At 39.3% G+C, this 17812-nt stretch overlaps 1 protein-coding gene across 1 annotated transcript; it reads right to left on the bottom strand.

Moving 5' to 3' along the window:
- Positions 1-6560: 6560 nt before the first annotated feature.
- Positions 6561-7534, bottom strand: LOC107498094 (olfactory receptor 2H2). Its single transcript, XM_016120732.2, is given in 3 exon segments — positions 6561-6846; positions 6848-7225; positions 7227-7534. Coding segments are annotated over 3 exon segments (957 nt in total). The 5' UTR covers positions 7520-7534.
- Positions 7535-17812: the final 10278 nt, after the last annotated feature.

The raw sequence follows: 17812 nt of genomic DNA, 5'->3' as shown, positions 1-17812 counted from the left end.
GATGGACACATTGGGAGCCTGGAGCATGTATGTGGCTGAACAGATGTGAGGACTCTTCTTCCTACGAACTAAGAACAACAATAAAAAATGGTGACTGCTAGGAGAAAGTGGATGAGATAGCCCTTGAGTGCTTCCAACCTGAAAAATCTTTATCTAAGAATTCTGGGCATCTTGGAAGGATTTGCTATCTAAATAGAAGAAAGTATTGAATGGCCGGCCAATGAAAATAAAATGAACACATTTGCCTAGGATTTTTATAATTTTTTTGTGTCCTATTGAGGAAGTGCTTTATTTTTTTTTAAATTAGTTAATTATTATTATTATTTTTTATGGTGACGTTGGTTAATGAAATCCAATAAGTTTTAGCTGTGCATTTATTTACACTGTGTGTTCACCTCCCATAGTTAGATTTTTTTTCTGTCACCACATATTTAACTTTTTTTTTTACCCCATCTACCTCCCCTCTATCTCTCACCCTGCTTTCTGGAGGATGTGTTTGAAGCTCAACTTTTGTCTTTCCTTTTGGCACTGTGATTTTTTTTTTTAAAGTGATTTTTGTAAAAGCTGCAAGGGTTGGATAGGCCCTGTCATTTCGTTATCCTGTTTCAGAGCCAGTTTCTGAAGTTCCATGAAAGCATTGGTGGGTTAAATCTTAGACCAATACTTCAAAACCATTCCACTCTGATTATCTGGCTTGGACCATTTGGACTTAAGTTTCCCTCTTCCCACAGTGGAACATTCTCAAGGCAAGGGGAAGAAGCCAATGGAGTAGGTAAGCCTGCAGTGTGGAAAATGAGCAGTTGGCTTCAGAAGCAGCAGGAGGAGCTATCCATGTACCAGCCCTGGGTAGGACCTCAAAGACCAGAATTACCATCTCAAACTTTCTTTGCTCTTAGGTGTGGTGTAAATTACAAAGGATCAGAAGTTCTGCTGTGGCCAAGGTTGAGCCAGACATTCTTTTCTGGCAGGAGTGCAGAAGCCAAGCCAAATAATAGGTCTGGTGGAATGGGGATAGGTTTCCAGGTGATGAGACCACCTCTCAGCAGTTCTGGGAGGAGTCACTCTCTTGGCATCTCGAGCCCTGCCTCTATTAGGATGTGATTCACCTTCAGGCTTTAGATCTCGTTGGAGCACCCTGGACTCTAGACATCCTGCTAGGCCTTGGCAGCCCTGCTTTGCCCTGACAGCCTCTTGTCTCCCTGCCTTAGTCACTTACTGATAAAATGTCATGAGCACTCTGCTGTTATGTTAGTTTTGTTATTTCTTCTGTCAACAAGTTTTGATCTGGAAAGTTGCTGAGACAGACACTATGCACTAGGCTCTAGGGGTAGAGCCATGAGCAAGCTGGGCTTTTATGAGGTATACATTTTCAAAGTGGGAAGATGAAATAAGTAAGCAGATGGAACAGATGAATAAGATAGCCTGAGAGAGCAACCAGGAGTGTTGGGCATCTTGTAGTTACCAGCTCTGATGCTCAGGGAAGCCCTGTAGGGAAGGTGTATGTCAGTTATCTGGCAAAAAGACTCAGGGAGAGGGAAGGCTCTTGTCCAGGGCCACACAGCTAATGAGTAGAGCTAGCAGTCAAGTTGCGTATACTATTGTTATCTATTGATGCATAACTTGTTACCCAAACAGCCTAAAAAAATCACTAAACATTATCTCTCACAGTTTCCGTGGGTCAGAAATTCAGAAAGGTGACAGTGGGAATATCTCCGGAAAATGTAAAGGCTGGGGCAGAAGTCATTTGAAGGGTTTGTAGGTGGGTCTCGGCTGTCATCACAGACAGCTAGGGCTGTCAACTGGAACTCCTTCACTGCCTCTCAATGTGGCCTGGGATTCCTCATGACATGGTGACTGAGTTTCAAAGACAAATGTTCCGAGAGAGATGAGAGAGCCAGTTAGGTTGAATCTATTTTTTTTTTTTTCCTGACTTATCCTTGGAAGTCACATAGCATCACCTCTTATATCCCATTGGTCTGGGCAGTCTCAAAACTGTGTCCAGATTCAGGGGGAGGAATCATTGACAACCTTTTAGTGGGATGAGTGTCAATCACATTGTAAAACACTTGGGATGGGATAAATATGTGGTTGCCTCCTTCTTCGGAAAAAATGATCCACCACATCATCTTGTCTCCCTAATCTAAAGGAAGTGTTCACACTACTTCACCACACTTCTTGTCTACCCTCCCAAGCTGATCAACCGGTCTTGTCTATTCACTGACTTTCAGCTTTTTACCTGGACTTCTGGACACTTCAGGGCCAGCTGTGGTCCAACACTTCGCCCTTTCTGCAACTGTGGCTCTTCTCACCATCCTTTGTAATTTTAGGCCACTCTGGACAGGGACTTTTTGTTTATTCACTCAGGCTTTTGAAGAAGGGAATCCTGTTACTTTGCACTTCATGGTCCATTAACTGAAGGGGAATCAGGATGAACTTCATGTCACGTGATTTCCCAAACAGGGGTGATATTCACAACACTTTACCAGTATGGCATCCACTTACAAGGTCCCCAGGAGCCAGAAAGGAAGCACGAGAGGCTATCACATGGAGGATGAGTCCCAGCACCACTGGCCCCATGTGGTGAGACATTGAGGCCTATGCAGGGCAGGCACTTTGCCAAGGGCTGTGACACAGGTGAGTGAGGGAAACAATCATGCTGAAGTCACACTCATGTAGCACAGAGTACCTGCTCATGTTTAGGGTGTAGGGGAGGAAGAATAATCTTTTTCCTCTACCCACCTTGGGTTCTCTAGCTGGGGTCCTGTGAACTAGACTGGCAAAAGACAGATTAGCAGGAGAGAAACAAAGAGAAGTTTGTGTCACACACGTACACATGGGAGCACCCAGTGATGAGCAACCCAAAGGGGTGTTTAGGACTGGGGATTATGTATGGTCTTAGGCTAAACAAAGGAAAAGGTGTTTGGGCTTCTGGGTGAGGCTGCAGAGGCAAGTAATACGAAGGTGATCAGGAAAAGGAGTAAATTGGTTTAGTAAGAATCGTTATACACATTTAAGTCCATGTCTTCTCCATTAACAAAACCGTTGAGTCCTTCCTCCTACAAGAGAGGGAGGGACCTCTACAAAGGTAAATTTCCTTTAAGGAAGGAAAACTCATGCCTTGTTTTTAGAGCTTTTCCTGTATCTGCCTATTCTCAATAGCCTTTAGCTCAAAATAACCCATATACCAAGGAAGCCTATTTTGGGGTATTATATTCTGATGACTTTCAAGGTTGAGTTGTTAATTCCATATAGGGGAAACTAGGAAAGCTAGCTTCGCTGGGAATGGAGGGATGCAATGGGAGCTGGGCCCTAAACTGATGTTCCTAGTCATGATTCAGGGAGCTTTTCAAGAAGTGAACTGGTGACTAGAATAGGCAACTAAAACTGAGGTTCTAGAATTATAACCCTTAAATGTTTCCAACTCATGTTATATCAGGTGAATAGGTAAGTGCCCTCCCTCACAGGGCCCAAATCTTGTTATAGTAAAGCATCTATAAAGTATCTTTTTTTCCAGTTGTATTCAATTTAGTATCTTCTATAAAGTCCTAAAATAATCTATACCTTCCTCATGGTAAAACTGTGGTGTCATAAGAGAGCCTGTGCCCACCTGTGCGTGCAGTGTCAATGAGAAATGACACTAGGCTTTGTGGTGGAGAAAAATTGGCTATATTATTATAAATGGCGCCACTCAGGGGATCAGGAAAGCTAATGTTCAAAAGCCCGAACTCTTAGATAGATGGCTTACAGACAAGAGGTCTTATAGGGCAAAACTCATAAGTAATCATGAGTAAGGGATTGGGATTGTGGTCTTGTTGATTGGTCCTTGATTAGTAAACAGTTAATTTTCATCTTCCAGTCATTTGCTTCCCTCATGGAGTTGCTTTGTCAGGTTTTAGGGAGATGGTAGAGTGGTTGGTCACTTTCTGGGATGAAAAACATCTTAACGATGTGTATTAATAGATTAACTTGGTGTCGAAGAGTGGAAGTTATACACCTTATAACCCATATTTATTGTACGCTATTATTATTTCTGCTGTTTTGGTTATTTATTCCCCTCCCCAACAGTCTAACGAGATGCTCTATGACTTCCTTTCTGTAGCTGTTAGTCCAAACTAGTTGACAAACCTATTTCATATTAAATATATTTTTTTTCTAGGGATATTAATTCTCCAGCTTCATTGGTGTAACTCCTTCCCCCACATGTTCCCATTCTTATGCACAACATGCTTTACCTCTTTCCACGCCATAAACCAGCAAATATTTCATATTAATTTTGTTTTCTCTGCCATGGTTCAAACCTCTAGGAAGAATTCTCTGATCTCCACACCACCCAAGTGCTCATACAGTTTATTCTTTTGCTTCCAACTCGGTTGTGTAACTTGCTTCTGTAAATTTGTCTGTGACCATCTACAGCTCCTTTGGACCCTCTGAGGACCATGATTGAGTAACCTATGTTGGATTTTCTCTTAGAGTATCCAGTAGGTAACTTTCCACATTGAATTAATTTGGAATAACATGTTATTCCTAAAGCTGATATTATTCGTTTATTCATCAAATCGGGTTTCATTATAACAGATTCTATTAGATGGCTTCATTTAATTGTCTGTTGTATTTTCCCCCAGAGTTGTCCCCTATAGTAAAAAGGACTTTACTATACATGAACATTAGGGCCTCTGGATTTAGGAAGCTGATAAACAGGCAAAGATAATAAGTTTCTCAGGTCAATGAGAGAAAGAGGATAGAAGGGGTTATGAGGAATTACATAAGTGACTTGAAAAGTGGAATTAAGGTTAGTATTATTTATAGGGCTGAGATTAGTGTTATTAAATGTAAAATGGGGGATATACATTGAAATCAGAAAGCAGTCTAACAATGAGGCTGAGGAAATAATAAGATTAGTACATGGATGGCTAAAATGAAGATTAGGATTAAAATAGAGTTAAGATGATGTTCTGTGTTGATGCCAGGGTAAATGTTGAACCAAAGCCAGTTTGTGTTGGGACTAGAATAAAGCTAGGATTTTCCTAGCTTTTCTTGTTTTATCAGCATGTACCCAAGAAGAATTTGATATTGTTCCCATTGCCATGGAAAAGCTGGGAAATAGCAACTATGCAATTGGCCCTCCAGAGTCCTTTACATATTCTTTGCAAAGATTCATTACTTCATTTATGCATTCATTTATTTATAGAATTAATTGGGTGCCAATTTCCTGCAATATTCTCGTTCTTACCTTCTGGGAGTATGAAATCTAGGGGGACCTAAGCCAGGAACACACACCATGAGCTATAACAAAACTTCTTCCAAGTGGGTTTTTGTTTCTTGTGTCCATGGGATGTTTTGAGTCACTTGATAAACTCTTATTCCAGGGAAGCAAACTTCCTTTAACTGGGGATCAGATTAGATGTATTTCTAGATTGGGATGATTTCTTCAAAGTTTATTGAGAGGTCAGGACTTCTCACTTGGGCTGGGAAGGCAATATTTGTACCAAAAGTCAGGGTTAACAGAATGGAAACTTGAGTCAGTCCTCCTGGGTCAAAATCTCTGACATGTTAAAACTGCTACTTAAACTGATTTAGTTTCTGTATCTGGAAAAGGATAATAATGTTATATGCATCATACTATTGTTATAGGGATTAAATGAGTCAACATGTATAAATTACTTTAAATGGTATTTGGAATATCATAATTACTATATAAACACTTAACATTAACAATAGAATAATTGCCTTTCTGAGCAGAGTACAGGGCTGGTGACCTTGGAGATGTTTTAAGTCAGGTGTCAGGGATGCCATACACAATACCAAATTTCGCCAATAGATGGCAGTAAGGCTCCCATTGTCAAAATTGTCCCGACAGCCTAAACATTAAAACATTTTAGTCTCTGAGCTGTTTGCCTGCAATCTGTGGTACCGTAAAAGGAGAAATGCTAGGACTGAAGAAGTTAAATTTTCTCCCTAAGGTTACGATCTGCCTTTAAGCCTTAGGATGTTGGGAAATTTGATTAGGGCATGAAAGCAACAGTGTGTTTGAGAGGTTGCTTGACTGGAAGTCATGGGGCCTGGATTTTAGTTCTAGCACTGTGTTCTTGGATGACTTTCTGAACTTACCTGGGCTTCAGCTGCCCACTCCTTGCTGTTATTTGGGGAGATAAAATAGAACGAGAATGCAAAATGGAAATAAAAAGGTAGGAAAATACTTGAAGGAAAAGCAAAGAAGATATGGTAGGAATTAGAAATGCAAGTGAAGAAATAGTGATATGGCAAGGGAACTGAGATAGAAATAGAAATGAGAAAAGTAATCACATCAAAGATGAAAAGCATTAAAAATAGTGAAAATAGAAAATATTCAGTTTGATTCATATAAAGTTTCAGGTAGAGATATGTTCTTCCTCTTACCGTCTTTTCAATCTGTCTCCAAACCCCCCCCCCCGCCCCCGCCCCACACACAAGAACATACATGCACACACATATGGCTTTCATTCATTGTTGTGACATGATGAGTATGAGGAAGACAGAGGTGTGAGGAATACTAACTCCCTGACAAAAGCGTGAACAATCTCTCAATTTGAAGGCATATCAAGTAGCTCTTTCTCAGCTCTTCTTGGAGTCCCTGGCCTTCCCAGCAACCTTCTAAACACCCTCTTTACCTCCTTGTTCCTCAGGGTGTATATGACAGGGTTAAGTAAAGGAGTGCCCACTGCATAAAAGAGACCAAAGAACTTGCCTCTTTCTTGGGCATAAGGATTCTTGGGTTGAAGGTAGACAGCAATGACTGAGCTGTAGAAGAGGGTGAGCACAATGAGGTGAGAGGAGCAAGTGCCAAAAACCTTCCTCTGCCCTTTTTCAGTTAATCCTTATCACTGTCTGGGAAATGGCACCATAAGAAACAAGAATGAGGCTGAGGGGCACAACCAAGATGAAGACACTGGCAACAGCCTTTTGGATTTCATTGTAGGTGGTGTCCCCGCAGGAGAGTCGAACTAGAGCTGGGACTTCACACAAAAAATCATTTACCTGCCGGTGGGGGCAGAAAGGCAGGTGGAGAGTGGGTGGTGTCTGGACCACTGACTCCACCAGTCCAATGACCCAGGCCACAGTTGCCAGCCCCCAGCACAGGTGAGGATGGATGATGGTGGCATAGTGGGGGGGCTGGCAGACAGCCACTTAGCAGTTAAAGGCCGTCACTCTTAGAAGGATATATTCTGTGGTCCCCAGGAAGAGGAAGCTGAACAGAGCAGCCCAAGAAGCTGATGGTCTTCTTTGGGCCCCAGAGGTTGACCAGCATCTGGGGGACACAACTTGTGGTGAAGCAGAAGTCCAAGAAGGAGAGATTGGAGGGGAAAAAGTACATTGGTGAGTGGAGCCTGGGGTTTAGCATAGACAGCATGATAATGAGAGTGTTTCCCACCAGAGTCAGGAGGTAAGAAATCAAGACAACCACAAAGAGGATTCTTTCCAGTCTTGGATGTGCAGAGAAGCCCAGGAGGAGGAAGCCTCCTGGGGAGCTTTGGTTTACCATGGCCCATTCCTGTCCAGACCCAGAGGGATGAGAGCTGTCAGACCAGTGAATTCTAACCTGTCTTATGAAAACTTGCCCTAGGTACTTGTCAGGTCATACCACGTGGGCGTTTCTCTTCCTCTTCTTCTTACTCAGCCTCTCTTTCCCAGGCACATCACCACCGAGAAGCTCCTCTCCTCCCCTGTTCTTCCTGGTCAAATATTGTCTAGGAGTGAAGAAACCCTAAATGTGATGGAAAACAGATGAGTTTTCCATAGGTAACTCAGACTTATGTATTGAATAAGGATGGTTGATGTAAAACATGGATTAATTAATTAGTGAGGGGAAGCAGAGTTTGCCATCCCAAAATATGCCTTTTGGGATATTATTTTAAGCTGGTTATTTTTAATAATTGAAAGACTTAGAAAAACCTTTGATCTACCAACTAACTGCCTAAAAGGAATTCAGATAGAGTACCTGTTCCAGTAAGGGAGATACCATCCTAGATAACTATAGGTTAATATGAATTAGAATGTGATAGACAGGGAAGAACCTAGCAAAGTCTCATTTTTCTAAGTCCTCTCTGTGTCCCATTGGTGACCCAGCTAACGTTGATTTACCAAATATTTACTTTTGTATCTCCATTTGAATTGCCTTCCTGCCCTTTGAAGTCTCAAACCACAATCTCCCCATTTTCCTTAGCTCAAGACAGCATATGAGTCTTAACTGCCCATGTGTCCTCAGGTCTCATATTTTTATGGCATCCCTGTATGTACATATGTATTAAATTTGGACATTTTCTCCAGATAAAAAAGTTGGTTATTTCTGAATAAGTAAGAGACCAGAAACAGACTGAATTGGACAAGGAAAATTGTAGAAGTTTTGTGAAAAAGAATCTTGAGAGAGAAATTTTACATGTGGTAAAGCTCAATAAGATTGGAATAAATTTAATTAAGTGAATTTAAGAATTAAAAGTAAGGTGATGCAGAATTAGAGTTTGGTTCTTTTCTCTGTTTTAAAAGGACGGTTTTCCTGTACTATTGATCTACTCCTGATAAGGTATTACAAAAAGTTTTGGGTTTTTTTGCCTAGAAAGCAAAAATTCTATGTTTTATTAAAATAATTTTCTGTGTTTTATGTTGTCTTAATCATGTTCTTATTACTTAAGAAACTGAATCTTTTTAATAATAAAAACTGAAGTTTTGCTAAAAATTATGTAACTTTTTGTATTTGTCTTTGAATTCTTTTATTGTCACTTTGGTTAAATGGATAATTAAGTATTGTTTCATAATGATATGTGATCTTTTTAGTCTAATATCTAAACTTTTTGGTATATTTCACAAATTTCTGAATTCAAATTTCATTTTTTATTTTAAATAATTTTTTAAAAGATTTTTTTATTAAAATAGCTAACATACAATATTATATTAGTTTCAGGTGTATGCTATAGTTATTAAACATTTATATATCTAAAGAAGTGATAACCATAATAAATCCAGCAACCATCTGACACTGTACAATGCTAACAATATTATTGACTATATTCCCTATGCTGTACATTACATCCCCATGACTTTTTTGTTGTATACCTGAAAAGTTGAACCTCTTGTTCTCCTTTACTCCCTTTCTTCTGTTTTTCAATTACATTTGACAATTACATTTGACATTTTTTTAATCTTGTTTTTTAGATTCTACATGTAAGTGGAAATCATATGGTATTTGTCTTTCTCTGTCTCACTTATTCCATTCAGCACAATGCACTCTAGGTCCATCCATGTTGTTGCAGATGGCAAGATTTCATTCTTTTTATGGATGAGTAATATTGCAGTGTATACACACACACACACATATATATATATGTATGTATATATCACCTCTTTTTTATACATTCATCTGTTGAACAGATACACAGGTAGTCTTCATATCTTGGCTATTGTAAATAATATTGCAATGAACATATGGATGCACATGTCTCTTCAAGGTGGCGATTTGGATTTCTTCAGGTAAATATCCAGAAATGGAATTACTGGGTCATTCTTTGTATTTTGTTATGACCTTTGTTTTAAAGTCCATTTTGTCTGAGATAAGTATTGCTACTACAGATTTTTTTTTCATTTCCATTTTCATGAAATATCTTTTCCCATCCCTTAATTTTAGTTTGTGTGTGTCTTGATCTGAAGTGAGCCTCTCGTAGGTAGCATATGTAAGGGTCTTGTTTTCTCATCAATTCAGCCACCCTATGTGTTTTGATTGGAGCATCTAATCCATTTAAATATAAATTAATTGTCGATAGATACGTAGTTATTGCCATTTTATTATTTATATTTTTACCTTCTCCTCTTTTTGTTAAATAAGTCCCTTTAACATTTCCTGTAATACTAGTTTGGTGATAATGAACTCCTTTAGCTTTTTCTTGTCTGGGAAGCTCTTTACCTGTCCTTTGATTCTAGATGATAGCTTTGCTGGGTAGAGTATCTTGGTTGTAGGTCCTTGCTTTTTATCACTTTGAATATTTTGTGCCAATCCCTTCTGGACTACAAAGTTTCTGCTGAGAAATAAGTTGGCAGTCTTATGTAGGTAACTAACTGCTTTTCTCTTGTTACTTTTAAGATTTTTCTCTTTGTCTTCAAGCTTTGGCATTTGAATTATGATGTGTCTTGGTGAGGACCTCTTTGGATTCATCTTGTTTGGGATTCTCTGAGCTTCCTGGGTTTGTATGCCTATTTCCTTTGCCAGGTTTGGAAAGTTTTCCGAAATTATTTCTTTAAATGGGTTTTCATTTTCTTGCTTTTGCTCTTTTCTTCCTGGTATCCCCCTGATGCAAATGTTGGTATGCTTGATGTTGTCCCAAAGGCCCTTTAAACTATCCTCATTCTTTCTTTCTTTCTTTTTTTTTGTATTCTTTATTCTTGTTGCTGTTTTGATTGCATGATTTCTACTTTATCTTTCAAATCACTGTTTCAATCCTGTGCTTCACCTGAGCTACTGGTGATTCCCTCTAATGTATTCTTTTTTAAAAAATAAATTTAATTATTTATTTTAATTAGTTTCAAATATATAGCACATTGCTTAGACATTTATATAGTTTATAAAATGATCCCTCTAATTGCTCGTTCTCTCCTCAAGTTTTCTACCTAGCCAATATATTAATGCTAACTGCATTCCCTATGCTGTGCACCGAATCCATGTGAACATCTATCAACTACTATTTTGTACTTCTTTAATCCTTCACCCCACTCTCCTAGTCCCCCAATTCCCCCTCTAATGTATTCTTCATTTTGGTTATTATATTCTTCATTTCTGACTGGTTCCTTTTTATATATTTATTTTTTAATCTCCTGTTTTATGTTTCCTATCTCTGTGTTGAAGTTCTCATTGAGATCATTGAGCAGTCTTCTTACCAGTGTTCTGAAATGTGCATCTTGTAGATTTCTTCTCTCCATTTTGTTTAGCTGTTTTTATGTTTTGTTCCTTTTTTTTTTTTTTTCATTTGGGACATGTTTCTTAGCCATCTTGTTTTGGCTGACTCCCTGTGTTTGCTTCTATGTATCAGGTAGACCTGCTACATCTCCTGGTCTTAGTAGAGTGGCCTTAGGTAGTAGGCGTCCTTTAGGGCCCAGTATCAAAGTTTCCCTAATCATCTTCTCCAGGTGTGTTTCTCATGTGGATTGTATGTGCACTCCTGTTATAGTTGAGCCTTGATTGCTGTTAGCATGTCAATGGGAAGAATTGATCCTCAGTCTGATTGGTTGTGAGGACTGGCTGTGAGTACAGTAAAGGATCTGTTGTGCAGGGGCTGTCCTATGGCGCAGGATTTGCTTTAGCAGGGCTCTCATGCCTTCTGAGTCTACCCTTTGGGTGTGTCATTTGTGAAGGTGTTGAGTGGTGCTCTTTAGTGATTTAAAGCTGGCCACCAGGTGTGTTGGTTCTGGGGGCCTCTTGGGAGGGGTTCTAGCTCAGGCTAAGGTCAGCCATTGCTTGTGCCCTGTCTGGGGCCACTTGTATGAGCTACAAGATGATCTGCAGATGGTTGTCACTTGTGCTGGGCTTGGAGTTGCCTGAGAGAGGCTAAGCTATAAATTGAGGCCAGCTGCCACTGGTGCTGGGCTTGGGGCTGCTTAGCAAAATGCACATGGCATGCTGAGGCCAGATGATGCTTGTTTGGGGTTTGTGAACCTTTATGAGCTTTTAGGAAAGTCCACAGCATGAGGCAAGACAAGCTGTTTGTATGGAAAAGCCACTGGCAGCAGCTTGGGTGGACCTGCAAGTTGGGTACAGTGGGGAGAGGGGGCGGGGAGGGGTGTGTCTCAGGGAATCAAAAAGGGCAAAAGAACAGTGTTAGCTAGGCTGATGGAGACTCAGATATAGGTAGTGTGAGGGCTCAGAAAAGGAATAATGGGTTGTACCAGCAGTTCTGTCTGAGAGATGGCTGCCGTTGTAGCCATTGGCCTGAAGCCAGACAATTAAGTTCCTCCCTGTATGTCCTTGGCACCTTTCTAGCTGCTGCCCCAGCACTGAGGCTCAGAGTAAGTGAGCCCATTAGCAAGTAAGTGAGCCCATTAGCAAGTGTGCGGGCCCTTTAAGAGAAGTGCCAGGGATTCCTACAACCCTCCTGCACCCCTCCTTCTCACTTAGTCACAATCTCTGCTGGTTTTTACAGTTAGAAGTTGTGGGGACTTCTCTTCCTCACAGTGGAACCCTGGGCTGGGGAGCCTGGTGTGTGGTTCAAACCCCTCGCTTCTTAGGGGGGACCTCCATAACTGAGAACTTCTTCCTGATTTTTACCTGTCCACATATGGATGTGAAACTGGCCCAGTCTATGTCTTTGCCCCTCCTATCAATCTCCATGTGGCTTCTACTGTATATACTTAGTTATAAAACTTGTGTTCATTTAGACTTCAGGTGATTCTCAGTGATGGTTATTCTGTAGTTAAGCTGTAATTTTGATTTGGTCGTGAAAGGCAGTCAGCACGGCATTTACCTACTCTGCCATCTTGACCAGAAGCTCCTCACATATCTTTTCAATTTAGTGTTTTGGATTTCTTTGGATAAATAACCAGAAGTGAAATTGCGAGTTATTTGGTAGTTCTACATATTTTATGAGGAACCTCCATACTGTTATACACAGTGGCTTCACCAATTGACAATCCCACCAATAGTGCACGAGGGTTCCCCTCTTTCCACATCCTTGCCAACACTTGTTTACTTATTTACAGTGTGAGATGATATCTCATTGTGGTTTTAATTTGCTTTTCCCTGATGATTAGTGATGTTAAACACCTTTTCACATGTCTACTGGCTATCTATATGTCTTCTTTGGAGAAATGTCTATTCGGGTCCTCTACCCATTTTTTAAATTGAATTGTTTGGGGGTTTTTGGTGGTAAGTTGTATGAATTCCTTATATATTTTGGATATTAACCCTTTATCAGATGTATTATTGGTAAATATCTTCTCCTATTCATTAGCTTCTTTTTTTCATTTTGTTGGTGGTTTCTTTCGCTAGCAAAACCTTCTGGTTTGATATAGACCTATTTGTTTGTTTTTTCTTTTTTCCCTTGCCTAAGGAGACATTTTTAAAAATATGCTAAAAGCAACATCAAAGAGCTTACTGCCTATGTTTTCTTCTAGAAGTTTCATGGTTTCAGGTGTTATATTTAGATTTTTAACTCATTTTGAGTTTATTCTTATATATGGTATAAGAAGGTGGTCAGTATTAATTTTTTTTACATGTATCTCTCCATTTTTTTCAAAACCATTTATTAAAGACTTGTTTTACCCCCTTTTTATATTCTTGCCTCCTTTGTCATAAATTAATTGACAAGATAGGCATTTGCTTATTGCTAGACTCTCAATTCTGTTCCATTGACCTATGGCCTATTTTTATGCCAGTACTACGCTGTTTTAATTACTAAAGCATCGTAGTATAGTTTGATATCAAATAATGCGACCTCCAGCTTTGTTCTTTCTCAAGATTGCTTTGGCTATTCAAGATCTTTTGCAGTTCCATATAAATTTTAGAATTATTTGTTCTAGTTCTGTGAAAAATGCCATTGGTATCTTGATAGTGATTGCACTGAATCTGTGGATTGCTTTTAGTAGTATGGACATTTCAATGATGTCGGTTTTTCCTATTCATGAGCATGATATATTATTTCATTTATTTGTTGCTTCTTCAAGTTTTTAATTCAATGTCTAATAGATTTTCAAGTACAGGTTGGTGTATAAAATGCTACCAATTTCTGAATATTAATTTTGTATCTTGCTGCTTTACTATATTTATTAGTTTTAACGGGGGTTTCTTTTTGGTGGAATCTTTAGAGTTCTCTATGTATACTATAATGTCATTTGCACTTAATTACAGTTTTACTTCTTCCTTTCTAATGTGATGTGTTTTATTTCTTTTTCTTGTCTGATTGTTGTGGCTAAGACTTCCAATACTATGTAGAATAACAATGATGAATGTGAACACCCTTGTATTGGTCATGATTTGAAAGATAAAGATTTTAGCTTTTCACTGTTGAATATGATGTTAGGTGTGAGTTTGTCATATATGGCCTTTGTTATGTTGAGGTATGTTTCCTCTATTCCCACTTTGCTGAAAGTTTTTATCATAAAAGGAAGTTGTATTTTGTCAAATTATTTTCTGTATCTATTGATATTATCATATGATTCTATTCTTTATTTTGTTTATGTGGTATATTATGTTAATTGATTTGTGGATATTGAACTAAATATGCCTCCCAGGAATAAATACCACTTGATCATGGTTTATGATGTTTTATTGTCTTGCTGAACTCATTTTACTAATATTTTGTTGAGGATTTTTCCATCTATGTTGATCAGTGTTCCTGGCATATATATATAATATTTATATATATATAATATTTATATATATATATATATTGTTCTGTAGTGTATTAATCTGGTTTTCATCTTAGGGTAATGCTGATCTTGTAAAATGAGTTCGAGAGCCTTCACTACTTTTCATTATTTTGGAATAGATTGAATAGTTTGAAAAGGTTAGGTATTAATTCCTCTTTGAATGTTTGGTAAAATTCACTTGTGAAGCTATCTGGTCCAGGGTTTCTGTTTGCTGGAATTTTTTTTGATTACTGATTGAATTTTATTAGCTGTTCAGATTTTCTGTTTTTTTCTCTCTCTCTGATTCAGTCTTTGAAGATTGCATGTTTCTATAAATTTATCCATATCTCTAGGTTGTCCAATTTGTTGGACTATAATTGTTCGTATTATTTTTGATAATCATTTTTATTTCTGTGCTGTCAGTTGTCACTTCTCTTTAACTTTTGATTTACTTCTTTGAGCCCTCTCTTTTCTTTTCTTGATGAGTCTGGCTAAAGTTTATCAATTTTGTTTACCTTTTCAAAGAACCACTACCTGGTTATGTTAATGTTTTCTATTGCTTTTTAGTATATTTTATTTATTATCACTCTGACCTTTGTTATTTTCTTCCTTCTGCTCACTTTAGACTTTGATTATTCTTTGTTTTTGAGTTCCTTTATGTATTGGGTCACATTGTTCATTTGAGATTTTTGTTTGTTTCTCGAGGTAGTCCTGTATTGGTATGAATTTCTCTCCTAGAACTGCTTTGGTTGTATTTTATAGATTTGGAGGTCATCGTGTTTTCATTTCCATTTGTAGTTATTACCATTCTTTATTCCCATTTTTGATACATGCTTTTGCTTCTTAAAGAAGTCCTTCCAACATTTCCTGTAATACTAGCTTTATGTGGATAATTTTTTTAGCTTCTTTTTGTCTGGGGAACTCTTTATCGGTCCTTCAACTCTAAATGATAGCTTTGCTGGATAAAGTATTCTTGGTTGTAGATCCTGCATTCTCATCATGTTGAATATTTTTTGCCCAGCCCTTCTGTCCTGCAAGTTTCTTTTGAGAAGTCAGCTGCCAGTCTTATGAGTGCTCCCTTGTAGGTACCTAACTGTTTTTAAGATTGTCTCTTTGTATTTGACCCTTGGCATTTGAATTATGACGCGTTTTGGTGTGGTCTTCTATGGGCTCCTGTATCCTGGGACTCTTTGCATTTCCTGGGATTGTATGTCTATTTCCTTTACCAGGTGAGGGAAGTTTTCCATCATTATTTCTTCAGATAGCTCTTCAACATCTTGTTTTCCTTCAGGTACTCCTACGGATATTTTTACATTTAATATAGTATCCCATAAGCTCCTTAATTATTATTATAGTCTTGGTTTCTTTTTTCCTGCCATTCTGACTGAGTGTCCTTGTATTCCCCCTCCTCTATATCAGTGATTTGATCCTCTTCTTTATCCACTCTGTTAGTTCTCTCTAATATACTATTCATCTCAGATAACATGTTCTTCATTTCTGACTGGTTCCCTTTTATAATTTCCATTTCCTTTCTTATGTTTTTATCTCTTTTAAAGTTCTCACTGAGTTCTTCTACTTTTCCCCTAAGTTCATTGAGCATCTTTATAACTAGTGCTTTAAACTCTGCCTCTGTTAGATGGCCTGACTCCATTATTCCTGGATCTCTGTTCAGTCCTCTCATATGGTTTCTGCCTCTTTGCCTTCTCATTTTAGCTGCTTTTCTGTATCTGTTTCTATGTACTCAGCAAAGCTCCTAAGTCTCCCGGTCTTATTAGTATGGCGTTGTGTAGTAAGTGTCCAGTGGCACAGTCCTGAGAGGGGTTCAGCAGCAGACCACGTTTCGCCCCAGGCTGTGCCCCTCTGGGGCTACCTGTTAAGATTCGTCAAGCAATCCACAGATGCTGTGCTTATACTTGCCTCAAGGGGCCACGTCAGAAATGAGGCCAACTGCCACTAGTGTGAGTCTTAGCGCTGCTCAGCAAAGAGCACCTGACTTGCTGAGGACACAGCTGGATGTGGCTTGAGTGGGGCCATGAGTTTGGGAAGGCAGTTTCAGGGACTCCTCTGGGCAGAGCAACCTCTGTTATCCAGTTTGATGATGTCTCAGCTATGGCGATGCTGCGTCCATGCACTGGGAGGGGGAAGGGCTCAACAGGGGAGCAAAGGATACCTCTGGCACTTCTGCCCAGGAGAGATCCCCACCTCCGGCCATCACCCAAAAATTCAGTGTCCCCCTGGAAGTCCCTGGTGCCCCCATGCAGCCGACTGGGCGATGGTGCTCAGAGCCAGTAGGTCTGTCACTGGGAAAGTCCACTAGTGGACACAATCCCTTTAAAAGGTGTCTGCATCTGTCGGCTGGTACTATCACAATCTCTGTCCCACTCATCCTGTCCTACTTTCTCCTGTTGCAGGGTGGTTTCTTATTTCTCTCCCTAGTTGCAGTGCTTCTGTTTATGTTGATAGTGGGTGACTTTCCTTGCTGTTTGCTCCGTGTTTCTGTCACAACTTTGATGTGGTCACAAGAGGGGTGAACAAAGCCCCTATCATCTATGCCATTTTTCCACTCCTCTAGTTTCGCTTGTTTTTAAAAGTTATAAACAGTAACATACTTTGTGTAGTCTTCTTGGTCTTGCGTTTTTTTTTCTTTTCCCCACTCAGTATTTTTTCTAGCATACTGATCCATATTGTTGCTCATAGGTATAATCCATCTATGTTTACTGCTAGTGATATTCTACAATTTAGTTATATATTGCCCTATTACTAAAGGGTATTTGGGTCATTTTAGTTTGGCATGTCTGTTTGGCCTTGGCTGTTTTTCTGAATTTGTTAGAGGGGAAAATGAAAACAGATCTTTCTGCTTCTAAAATAATTTATTATGATACAGAAGGGAAAAAAAGATTGACACTTTGTTAAGAAGCAAGGAAGAGGTCAGGTCCTAGAAAGAAATTTTACCTATGGTCAGCAAAGGGCACCAAGATGTCTGGGACAATCTTCACCCTGGCTTTGGGCTGGGAGGGAATTTCATATAGGAAAGAGAGAGAGGAAAGAGAGATCAAAGTCCAGATTTGTTATTTTATTACTTGAAAGGATACTGTTGCTAAGAATCCAGGTTCTCTCTGAGTAGGGAATTTCCTGAATTAGTTTTCCTGGAAGGATTCCATGCTTGCCCTCGAAGTAACTCTACGCTGGAAATCTCCAGGTCTAATGGGAGGTTCCACTCTTGCCACGTGGAGTTGCATCACATTGGCATCTTTTAACACTCACAGTCCTGGGACAACAGGTCTCATCTACTTTGCAGCAGGATGTGATCTTCTTCCAGGCTCTGACTCCTGTACTCACAGGCTCTTTGCTCACCTCTGCCGAGTAGGGAAGTGTAAGATGGTCCAGGCAGGGTGTGCCACCTGGGGATACTCCTGCCTACATATAGGCCCCCAAACTCTTCTTGCTCTCA

Source organism: Rousettus aegyptiacus, unplaced genomic scaffold (genome assembly GCF_014176215.1).
Source record: "Rousettus aegyptiacus isolate mRouAeg1 unplaced genomic scaffold, mRouAeg1.p scaffold_m13_p_1, whole genome shotgun sequence".
In the NCBI taxonomy this organism is placed as follows: Eukaryota; Metazoa; Chordata; class Mammalia; order Chiroptera; family Pteropodidae; genus Rousettus; species Rousettus aegyptiacus.
Note: the sequence above shows the minus strand (reverse complement) of the source record. Positions and strands in the feature narration are given on the sequence as shown.